At 38.0% G+C, this 19,103-nt stretch overlaps 1 protein-coding gene across 1 annotated transcript in view; it reads left to right on the top strand.

Annotated features, from left to right (window-relative positions):
• The window catches only part of LOC101438219 (PZP alpha-2-macroglobulin like), a 41,778-nt gene that overhangs the window by 14,321 nt on the left and 8,354 nt on the right, over nt 1-19,103 (top strand). Inside the window, exons 13-27 of the mRNA XM_004451386.3 lie at nt 200-263; nt 2,656-2,798; nt 3,379-3,528; nt 5,604-5,771; nt 6,218-6,326; nt 10,062-10,218; nt 10,859-11,087; nt 12,372-12,498; nt 12,828-12,949; nt 13,601-13,652; nt 15,188-15,271; nt 15,536-15,712; nt 15,954-16,041; nt 18,029-18,185; nt 18,497-18,571. Coding sequence (XP_004451443.2) covers nt 200-263; nt 2,656-2,798; nt 3,379-3,528; nt 5,604-5,771; nt 6,218-6,326; nt 10,062-10,218; nt 10,859-11,087; nt 12,372-12,498; nt 12,828-12,949; nt 13,601-13,652; nt 15,188-15,271; nt 15,536-15,712; nt 15,954-16,041; nt 18,029-18,185; nt 18,497-18,571 — 1,902 coding nt within the window. The remainder of the gene's footprint in view (nt 1-199; nt 264-2,655; nt 2,799-3,378; nt 3,529-5,603; nt 5,772-6,217; nt 6,327-10,061; nt 10,219-10,858; nt 11,088-12,371; nt 12,499-12,827; nt 12,950-13,600; nt 13,653-15,187; nt 15,272-15,535; nt 15,713-15,953; nt 16,042-18,028; nt 18,186-18,496; nt 18,572-19,103) is intronic.

Below are 19,103 nucleotides of genomic sequence, written 5' to 3'. Positions count from 1 at the left end.
CAATGGTTGACAGAGTCCAGAATTTCAAAATTACCTGAGCACCACCATTTATCCATGTTCCCCTTGAGGCTTTGACTTTCCAAGAGGTTGATTCTTTCTAACAAAGACTCAATAACAAAAGCTGGTCGTATGGGGGATAAGCTGTTGAAAATGGTGTCAAGCTAAAGAAAGTTTCCTTTTTGGTGATTTTTCCTTATAGATCATGGCTAAGGGAGGCATCATCAGATCAGGAAGCCAGGCTGTGCCTGTAGAGCCAGGAGACTGTGAGTATCCTTCACATCTGTCCTCCATTCCTTCCCTAACACATCCACCCTTGCACCTTAGTGGCAGCTCACAAATGGTGAAATTATTTCCGTTATCCCTTGAAAATAAGGAGGAGGATGCAAAGGAAAATTAAAGAGACTCTCCATATTTCTTTGGCATTTTTTAATTCAAGTTGGAAAAATAAAATATCAGTTGTTTTTCATTGTCCAATATTGAAGTGATATTGGAAGAATTTGTCTCAATTTAAAACCAAGTTATTCATCAGCACTCTCAATAATTAATTGTTTCAATTAAACCTTAATAAGTGCTGACAGTTTGTACATCATTCTCCTCAATATTAGTGTGAGTATAGTTAGAAATGGAGAACGACCTTATTGTGTGCATTGTTCTACCTTGTCACCCATTTTTCTATTTTCTTGTAATAATGCAGCATGTAACACACGCATAGAAACAGGTACGTTAAAACATTCATTCCTTTGATATATTCTTTTCTGATATTTTAATTTAAGTTTTATTCATAACAAGAAGAGCCTATCTGCCTGGAAATCTCATATAGTAACATCAGGAAAACTACTTTAATTATATACTTGATAAATATATCACAAAAACTTATTGAAAATAATCGAGCTAACAATTGGTGTAATTTTGTTTATTTCAGTCTAGAATAATTGAATCAGGATTATTTATTTTTTAAATGTTTACACCTTTTAATTAAGTTATTAATTACCAATTTTCTCTCATCTAAAGAATTAAAAATCCTTAACTATATGAGAACAGACTCTGTTCACAATTTGTGTGAATTCAAATTTTTTATGGCTCAAGGTTAGTTTGCTCACATTATTCCTACTCTATTCTGTTCAGATTTTTAATTAACTTCAAGACTCAAATTACTAATTTCAGAACAATTTCTGAGTCTGTTTGAAATTCAGATTTTAAATAGCAAAGCACTCACAAATTTCATTATTAAAAGACTTAGTGTATTTCCAATATTTTCTGCAAAAAAAAAAACTACCATAATTTCTCTTTCTTTTTTTGTGATATGTCAATCTACTCTACCTTCTGTGTTTAGCTCAAAACACAGCAATAGAATGGCTTAAATTTCTCTCCTTTTAGATGGAGCTTATTTCCTATTAGAGATCTGAGTTAAAGTTTGAGTCCTTCAATTGGACACAATATGAATGCCACAGCACTAAAACAGTAGTATTTTAAACCCCCTCTCCTCCCAAACTTAGAGTTTTGCTGCATAAAGCACTTGACAGTAACCAATATTAAACTATAGTAAAACTTACACGAAGTTGGAAAAATTCCTCAGTCTTCATAGTCAGTTTTTAATGAAGTATATCACAGGGCTTTAATAAAATAGTTTATAAAATAAGGCTATTAGTCTTAATTTTTAAATACTTGTAGTCTAAACAAGAATAGATAATAACTGTTTTAATTGTCCATTGTCCTATGTTATTTTGAGTTTCAATAATGTCTAAAGACTGTTGCCCTATGTATACTCTAATTGTGTCAATTTTCTAATAATGAAGAATAGGTTACTGGGGAAGAATTTGAGAGCTAATAGCTGAGAGTCTTGAGCAGAAAGGTTGCAGAGAGGAAGAACAATATGCAACCAATCGCAACTAGGTTTTCTGTCCTCTCTTTGTATACTAATATCCAATAGGCTTTCTTATTATTAAACTAAATGCTTAGTTGTGTTAGTTACTAACTTTTATTCTAGTAAATGAATGTCTTCTATTCAAGTCATCACTGAACCATTTAGAAAATAGAACTTCTGTTGTTGCCCTTTCGTAACCATTTTGTGGCCCCTTAGCTACATTTCAAAAGTTTAACATATCTTCCAAAATGTTATATAAATACAATTTAATCCTTCAGGTAGAAATATATTGATGATACTTATGATAGCCTAAAACTGCAATGAAAATATCCAGAATTGCATAGTCTCTCAGCAAGTCCAATTATTATGGACAACATTTTTTTGCCTAAAGAGCTTTTTTAAAAATACATATTTGAGAAAGATGTAAACAACTATCATTATGTTTGCAATTTATAGCTCTACATTGTGAATAATCTCTAGTCCGAAATCTAAATATAATGATTGATATTTATCTTATATATATTAGCAGAATAATTTTTAACTGTTGAGATTTAAGTTAATTTTGGCATACTGTCAGTGGGAAAATTAAAGTGCGTGGAAGGACATTCATTAAGTTAATCTATAATTAAAGTCTTGGGAAGAGACATCACCCTATTAATTTCATCAAATAACCAGGATGACAGTTAACAAGACTAAACCATTGAATGCATAGGCAGAGTTTTGAGCTAGTTTACACCAAGCAACCATGTCCTGACCCATGACCATTTTGTCTCATTCTTTCCATGCTCCAGTGAAAGGCAGTTTTTCCCTGTCCTTCCCTGTGAAGTCAGACATTGCTCCCATTGCACGATTGTTCATCTTTACTATTTTATCAAATGGAGAAGTTATTGGAGATTCTAAGAGGTTTGAGATTGAAAACTGTCTAGCCAACACGGTGAGTGTCTTTAGCATAAAATAAGAATAATAAATGGTTCTCTAGGTACCATCTATTTTACTCCAGAGAGAATTGAGTTCAGGGAAATAAAATGAATTGTTCAAGAGTTCCCAACAAATTAATGTGGTAGTCAGTACTTTCTCAATTAAGCAAATTTTCTACCACATGAAGCATAATTAAATGTTGCATCCTTGGTGCTCTTCTGTGTTGATTTTATTGTATAAGATGTTAAGATTCACATTCCAAAAATGTAAAGAAAAATTCAAATACCTAGAAGCTTTGTCATCCCACCTCTAGATACAGACACTTTATCATGAATCAGAGATTAAGATGGGTCTTTGAAAATCAAACCAGCTATCTATCCCATGTGATGTCTCAGTTGTCTCCTTAGGATAGGACTGAGCTATTGATTAAATCTTCATAGTCAGCAGTGAAAGGAAGATAAGAATAGACGTTCCTACATGACACGAACAAGCAAAATCATACAACTGAGTAGAAGGATGAGTTAAGAAATGTCAGTGACTACAGGATTGCATGAAGTAGGGAAAATGCTGGATGACTTTTCCCTCATTTCCAACAGGTGGATTTGAGCTTTAGCTCCACACGAAGTCTTCCGGCCTCACACACCCACCTGAGAGTCGCAGCTTCCCCTCAGTCCCTCTGTGCCCTCCGGGCGGTGGACCAAAGCGTGCTGCTCCTGAAGCCCGAGGCTGAGCTCTCCCCGACCTCGGTGAGTTCCCGCCAGCCTCTGCTGTCAGAAAGGGCCACAACAGGGGCTCCGAGCAAGAAGCCCCTGTTGAGAGTAAAATATACCAACAAACATATTTACCATTTGTCTAGGTCGTGACAGTTTCTCACACTTTCTCACATACGTTTTTAAATTTAATCCTCCCAACATTCCTGAAAGTAGGAAAAAGCCCCCATTTTAAGATGTGAAAAATAAGATTTAGAAAAGTTAAGAAATTAGTGGCAGAGCTGAGATGTGGTTCTGATACACACTGCCTACAAGTTTAGAACACCCTTCTGTGACATAACTTCTGTTTTTACATAGAATCAAATCTAAACCTCAGTGACTTATGCTTTACAATCATCTTACTGAAAGCTAAATTCTATTACATTTCCACACTTATTTTGATGGTCACCCATCGTCATGTCCGCAGTATCTTACTGATTATACAAGGCAACTCTATTCATTCTGAAGAAATTATACAGGGGTGTGAATAAATACCAGCGGGCAGAGATTATTGGGGGCAATTTTTGAGACCATCTTTGCAGTCTCTCCTCAGACCCCCAAAGGTTCAAGATTGTCCCACATGCCAAATACACTCATCTCCTTCCCAAGGCTCCTAAAAGTCTCATCCAATATCACAACAGTGCTGAGGCTGAATCACATTTAAATTAGATTTCAGGTATAGATAATATATGGGGTGTAGTTCCTCAATACTGTTCCTCTAGAGATGAAGACCGTGAACTAAAGTTATCCCCTCATATGCCCAACATAAAATGGGGAAACAAGCATAGAATAATCACTATTGGCACTAGTGATCAAAAAGGGAGAAATGAGAGGCAAAAGGGAGTCACGGTCCATAGAAATTCTGAGATCCAACCAGGCAAATGTTGGAAGTTCTTTGATAAGGATTTGCTCTTACTCCAGCCCAGGAATGAATCTCCAGAGTTCTGGGCTCCACCTTAGAGGTTCTTGGTTCTGTCTATTGTCATCCTTCTTTTTCCATAAAAAGTAACCTGTATTGGTGTCAGACTGTGGGCAGACTGCTTGCTGGGCCACACTGTAGGTCAGAAAGAGGTACCTATTATCGCCTCCAAGGAAGGAGTCTCTCTGCAGGGAAGGTAGCAAAAGCATAACATTGAAAGCCACCAGGAGCACAGTCCTAGGGTCTCAACCCAGCCAGCAAAGCACGGCTCACATAGGCAATGGATGGAACAATGTTTTACTTGAAAAGAGAGGAGGCAGAGCAAGGCGAACTTCACTAGTGGGCATCAGTCCTCCACAGCCAGTGGGTTTCAATCTGCAGCCACTGCAGGCAGATGATCTATGCACACCCTTCTTGTGCCATAATGAAAGGATTTCTGTCATTTCTCTCCCCAATGAAAATAGATCTAACAATGGGGGTGGGGGCAAGTGCCATAAAAGTTGCATACTTACTCTGGGGGGGGGGGGGGTTACATGTGCTTAGGGCAAAAGGGGAGGGAAAGGGCAGACAGACCACCCTCTGAAATGCCCCCAGGTGGAACTCAGCCCACAGTTATTACCCAGTCCTGGAAACCAAGGAAACACATCTAGACCCTAGCACAGGGTTATTTGTGGTTCACAGGGAGAGGCAACAGGTTGCACCTGGCTTCCATGGTTTGCTTACCCCAATGTGGGTGATTTGTGCCATGTATGTGCCTATTGGGTTCTTCTACCCAAAAACAAAGCTAAGTAGATGTAGAAACTTAATGCATACCTAAATTCCCCAGTTCATTAACTACTTATCAAATACAAAGGCAAATTAGAGCTCCTTCCTATATTTCATCTAGTTTTGCCTCTAAACTCTTGTTAAGGTTTAATTAATTCAGGGACTTAGGATTTTATTAATTCTTGGGTTCATTTTCCCAAGTAGGTTTTACATCCTTAGAACAAAAGCACGATAAAAACAAACAAAATCTTTTGCTTTTTTTCTAATATGCCAAGTCCCTGAAGATATTCAAGAAAAGATTGATGACAATTATACATTTCCCCCGGTTCACTGAATATTGTAAAAGAAAAGTGGGCAAGAGTTCAGCTTTTAATCTACACTGTTACAGGTGTATAACATGCTAACTGTGAAGGATCTCACTGGCTTCCCTGACAATCTGGATGAACAGGAGGAAAATTCTGCAAGCTGTTCAAATCCTACTTTCAGGCATAAAAGATTTATCTATTTTCCCCCCTTACCAAGTTTTGAAGAAGCTGATATTTATAGCCTCCTGAAGGTAAAATTCTTATTATTTATTAATGTTATGGTTTGTGAATTTCTGAATGTGATTAAAATGATGTATCTATAAATAATTTTAGAGATCATTTAGGCTGGTCTCTTCACTTTCCAGCTGAGAAAAATAAAGTCAATAAAGTGGCTAAAGTTTCTAAGATCATCCAGTTAGTATTTCAGAGTCAGGGCTACACCCGGCCTATGCCTATTCATCCAGGAATTTTTAGGTATGTTTAGTTTGCCTTCAAAAAGCCAAAAATAATAAAATCTTAAAAATTTATAAAGTATAGTAACTTTACCATTCTATTTATATTCCTGATTTTTGTGTATCTCCGTGGAATTAATAAAGCATCAAAATTATTGGAAATACATAGGGCAATTCCTAAGAAAAATATATTTTATATAATCTAATCAAGTTTACAATTGGATTGAGTGGTCATTTTCTTCTAGGGTATGGGACTAAGAGTGTTCACCAACACAAAAATCCGAAAACCAAAGTCGTGTTCAACGTACTACCCACCCCCAAGAGGAATAGAGCACCTGCGTTATGGTTATGGAGGTAAAATATCAAGTTGCTTCTAATTTTCTGGCATATTCAACAACATTACTTTGCTTAAAATGGTAAAATTAGATGGATAAAGAAGCCTTAACACCATTTTATCCATAAAGAAGCCAAGATTCTGATAAATTGTTTTTGCTGAGGCCACTTAGCTGGTAAGTGACATAGCCAAAGCTGACCAGTTTTTCTTAGAATAGTCAGATACTTTAGGGCACAAAATGAGATGAAACACAAGATTCTGGCATACTATAAAGAGGTTCACAATGGAAGGAGAGAATAATTTTGACTATGGAATCAGGAAAGACATTCATAGAGATGATGTATCTTGAAGACACAGATTCACTGGTGTAAAGAAAAAGTGTAGACATGGCAGAAATATCACATAATCCAGGGCCATTAAACACCACTCAAACAAAGCAGATTTTTTTTCTAGGCCCTTCAACTTCCCATTAAAACATATGTGTTGCCTCAGCTCTTCTAATATTTGAAGTCCATTTTCCAACCCTTTCCCATCCCTCCCACCCCTGGTCCTGACCACCCTTTCCTTCAAAATATTTCTGATATCTATCTGTTAAGAAAGATTTATATCCTTTGGGCTTTGGATTGAAAATCAGGGGTCCATGTATAAAGTCATCATGTCAAGCCTCTCCTCTAAACTTCTAGTCCTTCATTAATAAACTGAAGGAATTTGACTAAACAGTTGAAGGAATTTGGAATTTCCAAATTTGGTATATCTTGCAAAATACCTTATATAATGTACCAAAATAAATTTAAAATTTTGACTCCTCAAAAATTGTTTTCTATGTTGTATGTTCCATGACATTGGAACTATATCTAAGGTTAATATCCATCTGAAAACCAGTCTCATCATGAAAAGAACAATGTTAGCATCCCACTTTTAAAGGATCATGGACTGTTTTACTCTAAATATAACTTTCAAGAATTCCAAAAAAATTTCTCAACAGTTATAAATACGATTTTGTCAAGTAAATAAGATGTAATATAATCATGATAGAGAATAGAGTATAGGGAAAAAGAGAATAATCATGAGAAAGAAGTGCCATGAAGCTGTTAGGGAGAAGGAAATTTCCTAGAAATGGGTAAGGACAGCATTTAAGGAATATGATATATCTTAGAAAAAAGAATTTCTAAAAAATGTGATGAATGAACAAAAGGGATTGACGTGGGCAAATACAAATGACCCAACTATATGAGACAATGAAAGAGCTAAGAAAACTGGAATACCCGTGAAAGTTCTGGGAAATAATTTGAAGAACCTGAACCTCTATTTAAGAAACTATCATACGCTCTCAAGATTTATGGCACAGGATTGCATGTATGGAGAAGTTAATTTTAATACTGTCCACAGGATTTAAGAGATAGGGACAATGGCAAATATAAACAGGGGACCAAAATTATGTTAGAAAATGAAAGAAATTATTAGTGCCCAAAAGAGTAAAAATGAAGAAGTTACAATTATGAAAGTTATCATTCATTCATATGTTCCATAAATACTTATTGAACACAGACTCATTTTGTGGATATATAACAAATAACAAGAGGAATAATTTTTAGCCCCATGGACGTTAAGTTCTAATGGGCATAGTGAGAGTATAAACAAATTAGCAAAGTAAATTATATAGTTTGTTAGAAGGCAATAAATGCTATGGTGGAAATTCAAATAGGGAGGAGGGTAGTGAGGCTAGCAGTAGTTGCAAATATAGAGTGGTCAGTGAAGGACTTACCAAAAGAAAGAAATTTGAGTTAAATCTTGAAGGAAGTAGGAGAACAAACTATATGGCTATCTGGAAGAAAAATATTACAGAAGGAAGAAACAATATTGATAATAGAAAATACCTATGTAGTTCTTATTATGTTCCAGGAGATAGATGATGGATAGAGGTATGGGTAGCTAGACAGAGACAGATGCCCTTAATTCTCACAGCAACCTTACAGGATAGGTACTCTTAATGCCACTTACAGATGGGGAAACTAAGGACCAGAAAGGTTAAGTAACTCAAGCCGTAAGATCCCACAGCCAATAAGTTATGGAGTGGGGATTTAAATCAGGTACTTTGACTCCACATCCATGTTCTTAACCTCTACAACATTCTGCCTTTTCAAAGGCTCTGATGTGAGAAATCGCCTGGACTATTCTAAGAGTATAGAATCCAGTGTGGTTGGAACAGAGTGAGTAAAGGTGAGAGTAGTTGGAGAGAGAGTCCAGAGGAATAAATGAGACCAGATTGTGCCGGGCATTTTAGGTCATTGTAAGGATTTCATTTTCACTCTGAGTAAAATGGGGAAATATTCAGAAGAAAGAAATGAGCTAATATGTACTTTTAAAGGCTCACACTAGATACGGAATTTAAAAGAAAATAAAGTTTTAAGGTTTTATAATTTTTGCCCCTTATTAAAGCCATGAGCATAACATTCAGTTGAAGGTATTTTGTGATTAGCATGAAACAACGTAAATGGGTGAGTCCAGGGATCAACACATTTTCATGAAGTCAGATGGGAAAAGAAGTATAAAAAAGATTTTGTCTTGGGAAATGGATTTAAAGGCATTTACAGTAGAGTTTATTAGTTGTGAAATGAGGAGGAATTGAACTTGAATATAGAGAATGTGAAAGGACAGACAGAGAGTCAAGTTGACATTGAGAGTAAGAGACATTAGGAGGATATAGCTGGTATCCAATAAATGGAGTTTTGATAACATATACTGCCAGGGTTTGTTAGCTGCTATAGTTGGAGGAGTTGGAGGTCCCTTGACATCTGGGATAGAAAATGGAGCATAATTTATTTGGATGCATCATCCATTTGGATATTAAAGGTAAGAGCAAGACAGGGAAAATAGAACATCAGTGAGGACAGAGATGGTTATCACTTGGAAAGACACGGCGGAAAGAAGCTGTATGATATTCATTAAAGAACTTTATTGATGCTTTTAAGTTGAGAGAAATATTGAGGGGAAATTTCTGGAAATTTTTTTTTCTTATAAATGTTATTTCACATGTATTTCTGAAATAGCAAATGAGATACATCCCTAGCTCAAACTCAATTTATAAGCATCATTTCAGGCATGGGATGGACTAGAAAGTCTTCATGTCTAATTCTCTAACTTATCACTTCTGTAAATGATATCTTTGTCTCAAGCATAGGGCTATTCCAAATAGAAATAACTCTCCTTGAGGTCTTGAATTCTTGATTTCCCCTTTATATAAAATAAATAGGGTAAAATAAAATGCTTAGCTTTGTTATCCAAAGAAAAATTTGCAAGCTTCAATATAGTATATCCTGTAGAGAATGTTGGTATTATTAAATTCTATTCATCCTCTAGTACATCAAACAACTTTCAGTGTAACCATCATTCACATTGCCTAAAGAGAGTTTCAGAATTCCTGCTCAGTTCCCCTAATAGTAAATCAATACTCTTTCACACTGAAAACCTGCCAGTCTTTCCCAGACCCACAAAATCCTCTCCAAGTTATCTTGCTCTTCCAAATTCCATTTACATAAAATTATGCTATCTCTGGGATACATGAAATTTCTAACCTTGACAAAGATTCCTTTCTGCTCAGAGAATGAGGGCTCAACAAATTATTTCCAAAGTTCATTGGCATTTTCCATCTTTTAGGGAGGCAAGCTGAACAGGCAAACTGAAAATTAGCTCTCCATGTGCCCCGTGCAATGAATGGGTTTTCTTACGTAGAATGCTATTTTCTTTTATTTTAGAACCTTTTATAATGGCACGTGGACCAGTGGGTCCATATGGTCCTCCAGTTAACTCATTTGCAATACCTGCAAATAGTATACAAAGTCCCGAGCCAATTCCTGAAACAGTGCGGAGCTATTTCCCTGAGACCTGGATCTGGGAGCTGGTGGTGGTAGAGTAAGTAGTGTTCACTCTCCTCCATTTGCTGTGAGAGAAGAATGTGGATTTGCCGGCATTTTCATTCCTAAGATAATCTTTCTGAAAAGTTATAAATCATTGTCTTTACTTCTTACCCTTTCAAGGTAGACCTAAATAAAATGCTTCAATTAAATAGATTGATTAGTGTCATTGTCTCAGAGCTGAGCAATTCTAAAATAATTATTCCTGAGACTGCCAGAAAACAGATGTGAGTACTAAAGGGAGCCTTCAATAAGCTGTAAGATTTGAACAAGCACATAACCAAGAAAATCAGGCTGCATAAACACAAGTCAATGGGTTGGATCTTGATTATTAAATGGGTTCTTTTATAGGATGGTATAATAACAATGGCAGTTTCATGACCAAATTGAATCACTTTCAAATATTTCTATTTAAAGTACAGACAAATATGATGCTGCCATATGTTGATAGGGGAAAGAGGCACCATATAGTGCCATCCATTTTCCCAACTCAGTCCCTGTTATATCATCAGGTATATACATGCACACACAGCCACAAGTGGGTTCAGTTCTTGTCCTTAAGCTTTACAAGATTCTCCTTGAGAAAAGACTTCTTTTGCCTGCTTAATTTTTGTTTTTCATATTGCCATCCTCCCCAGCTCATCAGGTGTGGCTGAATTAGAAGTAACAGTTCCTGATACCATCACTGAATGGAAGGCGGGAGCCCTCTGCCTGTCTGAGGACACTGGGCTTGGACTTTCTCCAGTTGCCTCTCTCCAAGCCTTCCAGCCCATCTTTGTGGAGCTCACAATGCCCTACTCTGTGATTCAGGGAGAGGCCTTCCCACTCAAAGCCACTGTCATAAACTACCTTCCCAAATGCATCCGGGTAAGAAAAATAAGGGTAAATTGAAAGGGTAGAAAGAGTGGAAAATGCCATTGGCCAGTCAGTTCTTGATTCTGTTCCCAAGATAATCCATAATTCTGGAAATCATGTGTTAACACTGCAAATAAGTAGTGCCAAGCTAGGCAGGACATTATCAGAGCGATAACACAATGATATTTCAGCTGCTAAATCCATGGCTCTCCAAAGAACAGACCTTTTTTTTTTTTTTTTTTAATTTTCTGAAGCTTGCAGAACGCTTTCCTACAAGTTAGGCTTTGTTCCAGGAAGATTCTTTTTTTTTTTATTGATTTTGTAAAAATATTACATTAAAAAAACAATATGAGGTCCCATTCAACCCCATCACCCCCACCCCACCACTACCCCCCCAGCAACACTCACTCCCATCATCATGATACATCCATTGCATTTGGTAAGTACATCTCTGGGCATCTCTGCATCTCATGGTCAATGGTCCACATCATGGCCCATACTCTCCCACATTCCATCCACTGGGCCCTGGGAGGATTTACAATGTCCGGTGATTGCCCCTGCAGCACCATCCAGGGCAACTCTAAGTCCCAAAGGCGCCTCCACATCTCATCTCTTCCTGCTATTCCCCATACCCATATCAGCCACCATGTCCACTTTTCCCACTCCACTCCAATGCCACCTTTTCTCTGTGGACCTTGGATTGGGCTGTTCCAGGAAGATTCTTGACACTGAGTTTCTGAGTTTCTGAATTTTCTTAATTCCCTAAGTGTCATTCTCCGAGCTCTCATCTCTAAATTTCTGTAATCTATAGTTTTACTTCTCTAATAGCACTTATGTCTTTGTAAATTATGTAATAACTTTACATATAGATTGTCTCCTTTGTAACGCAATATCCTCAAGGTCAAAAACCCTTTATATACCATTCATAATTTGCTATGCCTTGTATAAACTAGACATGCAATATATGTTGGAAGAAGTGAAGGAGGGAGGAAGAAAGAAAATCTACACAGTGGGTAGGAACCAGTAGGTAGTGATTCCAGGGGCAATATACCTTGCTGCTTCCTCTCCACTGTTGCTACATCTGCAGATCACTCCAATCTTCCCAGAATGCAAATGCCGGATCCTTCTAAGAGATAATCGGTCTTGATTTCTATCACTACCATTCTCATGCTTCTCAAAGCATGGATGAATTTATGCTGCATACGTTGTTTTCCCCAAATCCCAATTTACTCCAGCCCCTCACACTTGGCCCCAATTCCATGCATTCATTGTCCTTCCTTTGTTCACGGATGATAGGTCAGTGTGCAACTGGAAGCTTCATCAGCCTTCCTCGCTTCCCAAAGCCAAAAGGGAAAAGAATCCTATTGCATCTGTGGAAATGAGCGGCAAACGTTGGTTTGGACAGTAATTCCTAAAACCCTAGGTGAGTGAGAGTGCACAAAATGGTCCGCCAATCAATAGGGTATAGCTGTCTGGGCATTCTTTTTGCATAATATTTTCCCTTTTTCTTTCCATGAACATACTTCTATAAAGTTGAATTCTTTTCTTCCTTTATTACCTTCACCCCCACCCTCGTCCCACAGACACTGCCCTTGGATATTGCTCATTCAGTGTATATTAGCTCTTTCTTTTCAGTTTTATTTCTCATTTCAGCCAGTTGTGAGGTTAGAGTAATTACAGAGCATAGCGTCATTTTCAGCTCTGAGGGAGGACTTCGCTGGATACTCATTTTGTCTAGCTTCTTTGTTTTAGGGAATGTGAACATATCAGTGAGTGCAGAGGCACAGCAGTCCCTAGAGCCATGTGGGAATGAGATTGCCATGGTCCCTGAGATTGGGAGGAAAGACACAGTCATCAAAACCCTGTTGGTGGAGGTAAGTCTGTCTGGACCACTTGACGTGTTTTTCTGAGTCCCTAATAGTGGTGATTATTTAAAAAACACTATGGCCAGTCTTGAGATAATAAAGGATAATCGATATTGTGCTCATATAATACATCCCATAAAATAATGGAATCTCCTATTCCATGAGTATGACAGTTATCCTTTTGGTGTAAATAATTTTCCATAAATTATCCAAGAGCTGTTCCCTTTTCTTGGTCTCTCCACCTTCTCTCGCAAGAGTCGCATATTTCTCACATTTGTTACCTTTGATCATTCCCTACCCTTATTGTCCCTCCTAGTTTTCTCCTCTGCCAAACCCTGGTTCTTCAACATTCTGTGGATTTATAAAAATTTAATAATAAAGTGAATGTTAAACAGCATTTAGTGTAATCCCCAAACCCTGGTTCTTCAACATTCTGTGGATTTATAAAAATTTAATAATAAAGTGAATGTTAAACAGCATTTAGTGTAATCCCCAAACCCTGGTTCTTCAACATTCTGTGGATTTATAAAAATTTAATAATAAAGTGAATGTTAAACAGCATTTAGTGTAATTCCCACATTTCAAAATAAGAAATCTGTGGTTGTCATCCTGTCACTAAATGTCTCTCCCTTTTTCTCCTTTTCTTTCTTTTCACCCAAGCCTGAAGGTATTGAGCAAGAGAAGACCTTCAACTCTATGACCTGTGCATCCGGTAAGAGCCCAAACTCATAATAATGGTGAGAACAGTGCCTCACAGGGATATATACTTTAAGTCACAAGGCATGTCAACACAATTATCTCATTCGGTTTTTGAAATGTTCCTTTAAGGTAAGCATAATAGTATTTCTTCATGCACATTTTACAGAGAGGACATTGAGCCCAAGAGAGCAAGTTAACATGGCTTAAGGTAGTACAGACAAATTAACCCTGGGGATTCTTTTTTTTTTTCAACCAAATCTTTTTTTTTTTAATTAAAGTTAACAGATCACAAGGAATGTTACATTAAAAAACATTTAAAAAAAACCAAAAAACATGAGGTTCCCATATAACCCACTCCCCACCCCCACCACATTTTTGTAAATTGTATTTTTTGAAGATATGTTCATCACACAAAAAAATGTTACATTAAAAAATGTGAGGTTCCTGTATACCTCCCACTCCCCCACACCCCACTCCTCCGACACCAACAACCTCCCTCATCATTGTGGTACACTCTTCGCACTCGGTGAACACATTTTGGGGCATTGCTGCACTACACAGATAATAGTGTACCCTGTAGTTCACGCTCTCCCCTGGGGATTTCTTGGTTCACAGTCAGCCCTCTTACCTCCATAGTCCGGTGGCTGCTCATTAACAAGCCTGGGTGTAGGAGTCTGGAGTGTCCCAGGACTAGGCAGAAAGAGGGCAGAGTCATGATCAATTTGAACCACAGGAGATAGATAGTTGCTGAAAGAATTGATGAGGAAACACAGCACTTGACTCACATCACTAGAAAACAGAATTTTTCATGGCAAATAAAAGCAATTTACATTTAGACTTCATCATATCATTGTAAAATGACAGTAGCTTTTTAACAGTAATGTCACCTTGGTATTAGTTCTATGTCACAGTGTATCTGTCACCATGCTTGTCATTTAAGAAGGATCAATTTAAGGTATGTCTATGTTATCTATTCATAATCATGGGAATGCATGCAAATATATAGAATAAGAGAGGAAATGTAACAACTTAAGTCGTAATGTTGCTATAATGAAATCAGAGAACAAATAGGTCCCTGACAGCTCCTAGCCTCCCTTTGGAGAATTGTTATACCCAGCAATGCAGAATATGGTTAAAGGAGAAGGGAAAGGGGTCTGGAAGTCACATAATGTCAAAAGGATCTGGTCTGTTCAAAGTTAATTTCATTCCTAAGTCAAAATTCTTATTTCTGAGACCCAGAGCCCAGAGTTCCTCTAGGAGATGCAATACTACTACTGCTAAATATAAAAATATTAATAATAATAACTCCTCAAATTTATTGAGAATTAATATGTGGCAGATACTGTTCTGAATGTTTCACATGTTTTATTTCACTGAATCATCACAACAACATGAGCAAATTAGACCATGAAGAAGTGAAGTAACTGACCAAGGTCACACAGCTAGTAAGTGGCAGAGATAGCAGAGTACCCAGGCAGCATGGCTTTGCAGCCCACACACATTCACAGATAAGTATCTTCCTTTGATTTGGTTTATCTGCATCCAAAGGTACTGAAACATCAGAGCAAATATCCCTGAAGCTCCCATCAAATGTAGTCAAAGAGTCTGCCAGAGCTTCCTTCTCAGTTTTGGGTAAGTCCCCTTGTACTTAGGAAACTTGTGATAAAAGAGCTGCTGCTCTGTATCTCATCTATACATTTATATTTTAATAATTAACTTATTGATAGCTTCTATTTCTCTTAGTGTCCTGGAATGCTCATTCTGTAATTATAACTTTTCCCTTGCCTAAATGATAGCTTGGTATGTGACTCTAAATATGAAAGACATTTGTCTCTAATAATGTTGGCTACTTATGAACTGAAATTATTTTGACATCCAATTTTTCACATTCCCCAGGTGACATACTAGGTTCTGCTATGCAAAATACACAAAATCTCCTCCAGATGCCCTTTGGTTGTGGAGAACAGAACATGGTCCTATTTGCACCTAACATCTATGTCCTGAACTATCTGAATGAAACCAAACAACTGACTCAGGAGATCAAGTCCAAAGCCATTGGTTATCTTGTCAATGGTAAGTAAGACAGAGAAAAATTTACTTTATTACTCTAATAAGACTTTTCCCAATTAGGCTTGTTACATCACCAGATATTAACTGAATGATGGTGATTCACATGCAAACAATAACCTTCCCACCCTATAATACCCACAAAGCCATGGCAGGTCCTGCTCACAGAATGTCTGTGGCTCCCTGGCATATGAGTAGCCTGCCTTTCCCTGGTTCTTTATGACCCAGTTGCAAACTCCCATTCCAGGTTACCAGAGGCAGCTGAACTACAAACATCGAGATGGCTCCTACAGCACCTTTGGGGAGCAATATGGCAGTGCCCAGGGCAACACCTGGTAAGAAAAAATATATATATTCTGAGTTTCAGCTGTGAGTACAAGTTATATACATATACCAACCTATTTACTTCTTACAGCAACGTTATGAAGTGAGAGTATTTGCTTCATTTCACAGAGGAGGAAACTCTCTGTGTAAATAAATAAGTGTCTTTGGTTTAAACAACTAAGAAGTGGCAACAGAGAGAACACTTTGAGATTGATTATTTTTATATCCTCCTTCTTATGTTGCTAAAGACCCATTATACATTTATGATCAGCCCTCTTGAGTTGTTGCTCAGCATTGAGAAATGTTAGAAAGTAGGTTTATGTGTGAGTGATATACTTCAATAATTTTTTTAATGAAAGAAAAAAAAAAAGGTTTATTAAAGTTACAGCCATTACTCACAGAGCAGATCTGACTGTTTTCTACCAGATAATGCCCTCTCTCACAGGCACTTTCTCTCGTGCATGCTCTCTCTATATATATATCTCTATCTCTCCCCCCCTTCTCTCCCCCCCCTTTCCCCCTCCCTCCCTCTCTCTCTCTCTCTCTTTCTCTCTCCCTCTCCCTCTCCCTCTCCCTCCCCCCCCCTAAATCTAAATACACAGGAATTCATGGAAATCAATGTCCTGGAAACTGGTGGAAGGGCAGAGTGATGTGGAGAGAAATATTTATGTCTTTGAATCAAAACATTAGAAGGCGTTAGTCCATTACAGTATGAGGTGCAGTAACACTGAGATGATGATGGACAACAACCATCCCAAGGAACAGAGTCTGTAACTGCAAGCAAGATAATCCCATCCATTTGCCCCATAGGATCTAAGCACCCTCTCAATTAGAGGCAGGATGGGCATCATCATCACAGAATCCTCAGGATTGGGGAAGACCAATGGACTAGAGCAGACTTGGTATTCTACTATATGCTTGTTGTGATTCTAGCAATAGAAGGACTTTTATCATTGATGTGAAGGAAATGGTCACCGGAGATTCTGAGGGGAGGAAGAGGGAAAAACAGGTGTAATATGGGGGCATTTTTGGGACTTGGGCATTGTCTTAAAAGACATTGCAATGACAAGTACAGGCCATTATATATCTTGTTTCTACTTACAAAATTGTGCAGGAGAGAGTATAAACTACAATGTAAACTATAATCCATGCTTAGTGGCAATGCTCCAAAATATGTTCATCAATTGTAACAGATGTACCACACTAATAAAGGATGTTGTTAATGTGGGAAATGTGGGAGGGGTAGGGACTTGCCCCCATATAGGAATCCCCTATGCTTTTTAAATAACATTTATGTAACCTAAGTATATTTTTTAAATAAATTAAAAAGTATATTTAAAAAAAAAAGATGCAGTAGAGTAGGTAAGAAATCTGCAAGTGGAAAAAAATACAGGATGTTCAGAAGGAAGGAGCAGATATTTTTTTCAACCACTCAAGGATCTCAGAGGAACCTGAACCCCTAAAATGACAGAAATGCTCTAGGAAACAAAGATCTGTTGATAACAGATTTAAAAACACATGATGTGGGGGCATTTTCAGGACTTGGAGTTGTCCTGGGTGGTACTGAAGGGACAGATGCTGGACATTGTATGCCCTGCCATGACCCACTGGGTGGACTGGGGGAGAGTGTGAACTACAATGTAAACCACTATCCATGTGGTGCAGCAGTGCTCCAAAATGTATTCACCAAATGCAATGAATGTGCCACGATGATGAAAGAGGCTGTTGATATAGGAGTGGGGTGAGGGGGTGGGGTATATGGGGACTTCATATTTTTTGAATGCAACATTTAAAAAAAAATAAAGAAGGAAAAAAACACATGGCAGCAAAATAAAAAAACAGTTGCTGCCAGCTTCAAAGGAAAGGTCTCCAAATTTTCAGTTACAGCTCACTGATGTCCATGAGCGTGTGGTGAGATGGGAGGGGCTCCGGGGAGGGACACCTGAACACAGCATGAAAGCAAATGACCTCAGCACCCCATTCTTCCTCCCCTCTCAGGCTCACGGCTTTTGTGCTCAAGACTTTCGCCCAGGCTCGAGCCTACATCTTCATCGAGGAAGCACACATCACCGAAGCCCTCACCTGGCTCTCCCAGAAGCAGAAGGACAGTGGCTGCTTCAGGAGCTCTGGGTCACTGCTCAACAACGCCATTAAGGTGAGTTGTTCCAAGAACTTCAGAACCTGATGATATAGGCCGATGAAACATCCCCCAAGGGCAAGGGGAGAAATGGCACACAGAGAAATTGCAATGAAGTCCTGAGTTAAGTAGGAGAGCATCAGGGAAGGAATATTAAACCTGGAAATTATAGAGAAAGAAGAAACGGTGCTTTGAATGAGGATGATACTACGCCTGGTAGAGAAAAATAGTCAAGAGAATTTCTATGAAACAATAGAAAAGAATATCTAAAATTGGGGAGTAGAATTAATCATAATCTGTCTCCCTCTGTCTCTCTCTCATATTTACAGGGAGGAGTGGAAGATGAAGTGACTCTCTCTGCCTATATCACCATTGCCCTTCTGGAGATTCCTCTCCCAGTCACTGTAAGGTCCACCTCAATCCCATTTTCCGACCATGAAAACTGCAGAACCTACTGTCTGGACTGCCACCCTACTATAAAACAAGTCCAAACTTTCCTTTTGCTCCTTGCTCAGACACTTCTCAAATAGATCAACTATTAATATTTGGTCAATCCATTAAGGAGGATTTATACTTGTCTGGTAATGCCCTTAGAATAAGTACCAAAACTAATCCTGAAAGCAATGTTTTAGTTTCCTAGGCTGCTTCAGCAAATACGAGGAAATATTTCTGCTTCAACAATGGGAATTTATTAAGTTAGAGTATGAGGCTTGGAACGAAGTCCAAATTACAGCACCACCAATGTGATACTTTCTCCCAAAGACTGTGACTTCTGGGGTTGACTGCCAGAGGCCCTTGGTCCTTATTTTGTCACAAGACAGAGTACATGGCAGTGTCTCTGGATTCTGCTTGTGTTCAGCTTCTGGACTTACCACCTTTGAGAATTTCATTCTCTTATAAAGTTTTCAAGTGACATGATTAAGACCCATCCTTACT

This window comes from Dasypus novemcinctus, chromosome 20 (genome assembly GCF_030445035.2).
Source record: "Dasypus novemcinctus isolate mDasNov1 chromosome 20, mDasNov1.1.hap2, whole genome shotgun sequence".
NCBI classification, from domain to species: Eukaryota; Metazoa; Chordata; class Mammalia; order Cingulata; family Dasypodidae; genus Dasypus; species Dasypus novemcinctus.
Note: the sequence above shows the minus strand (reverse complement) of the source record. Positions and strands in the feature narration are given on the sequence as shown.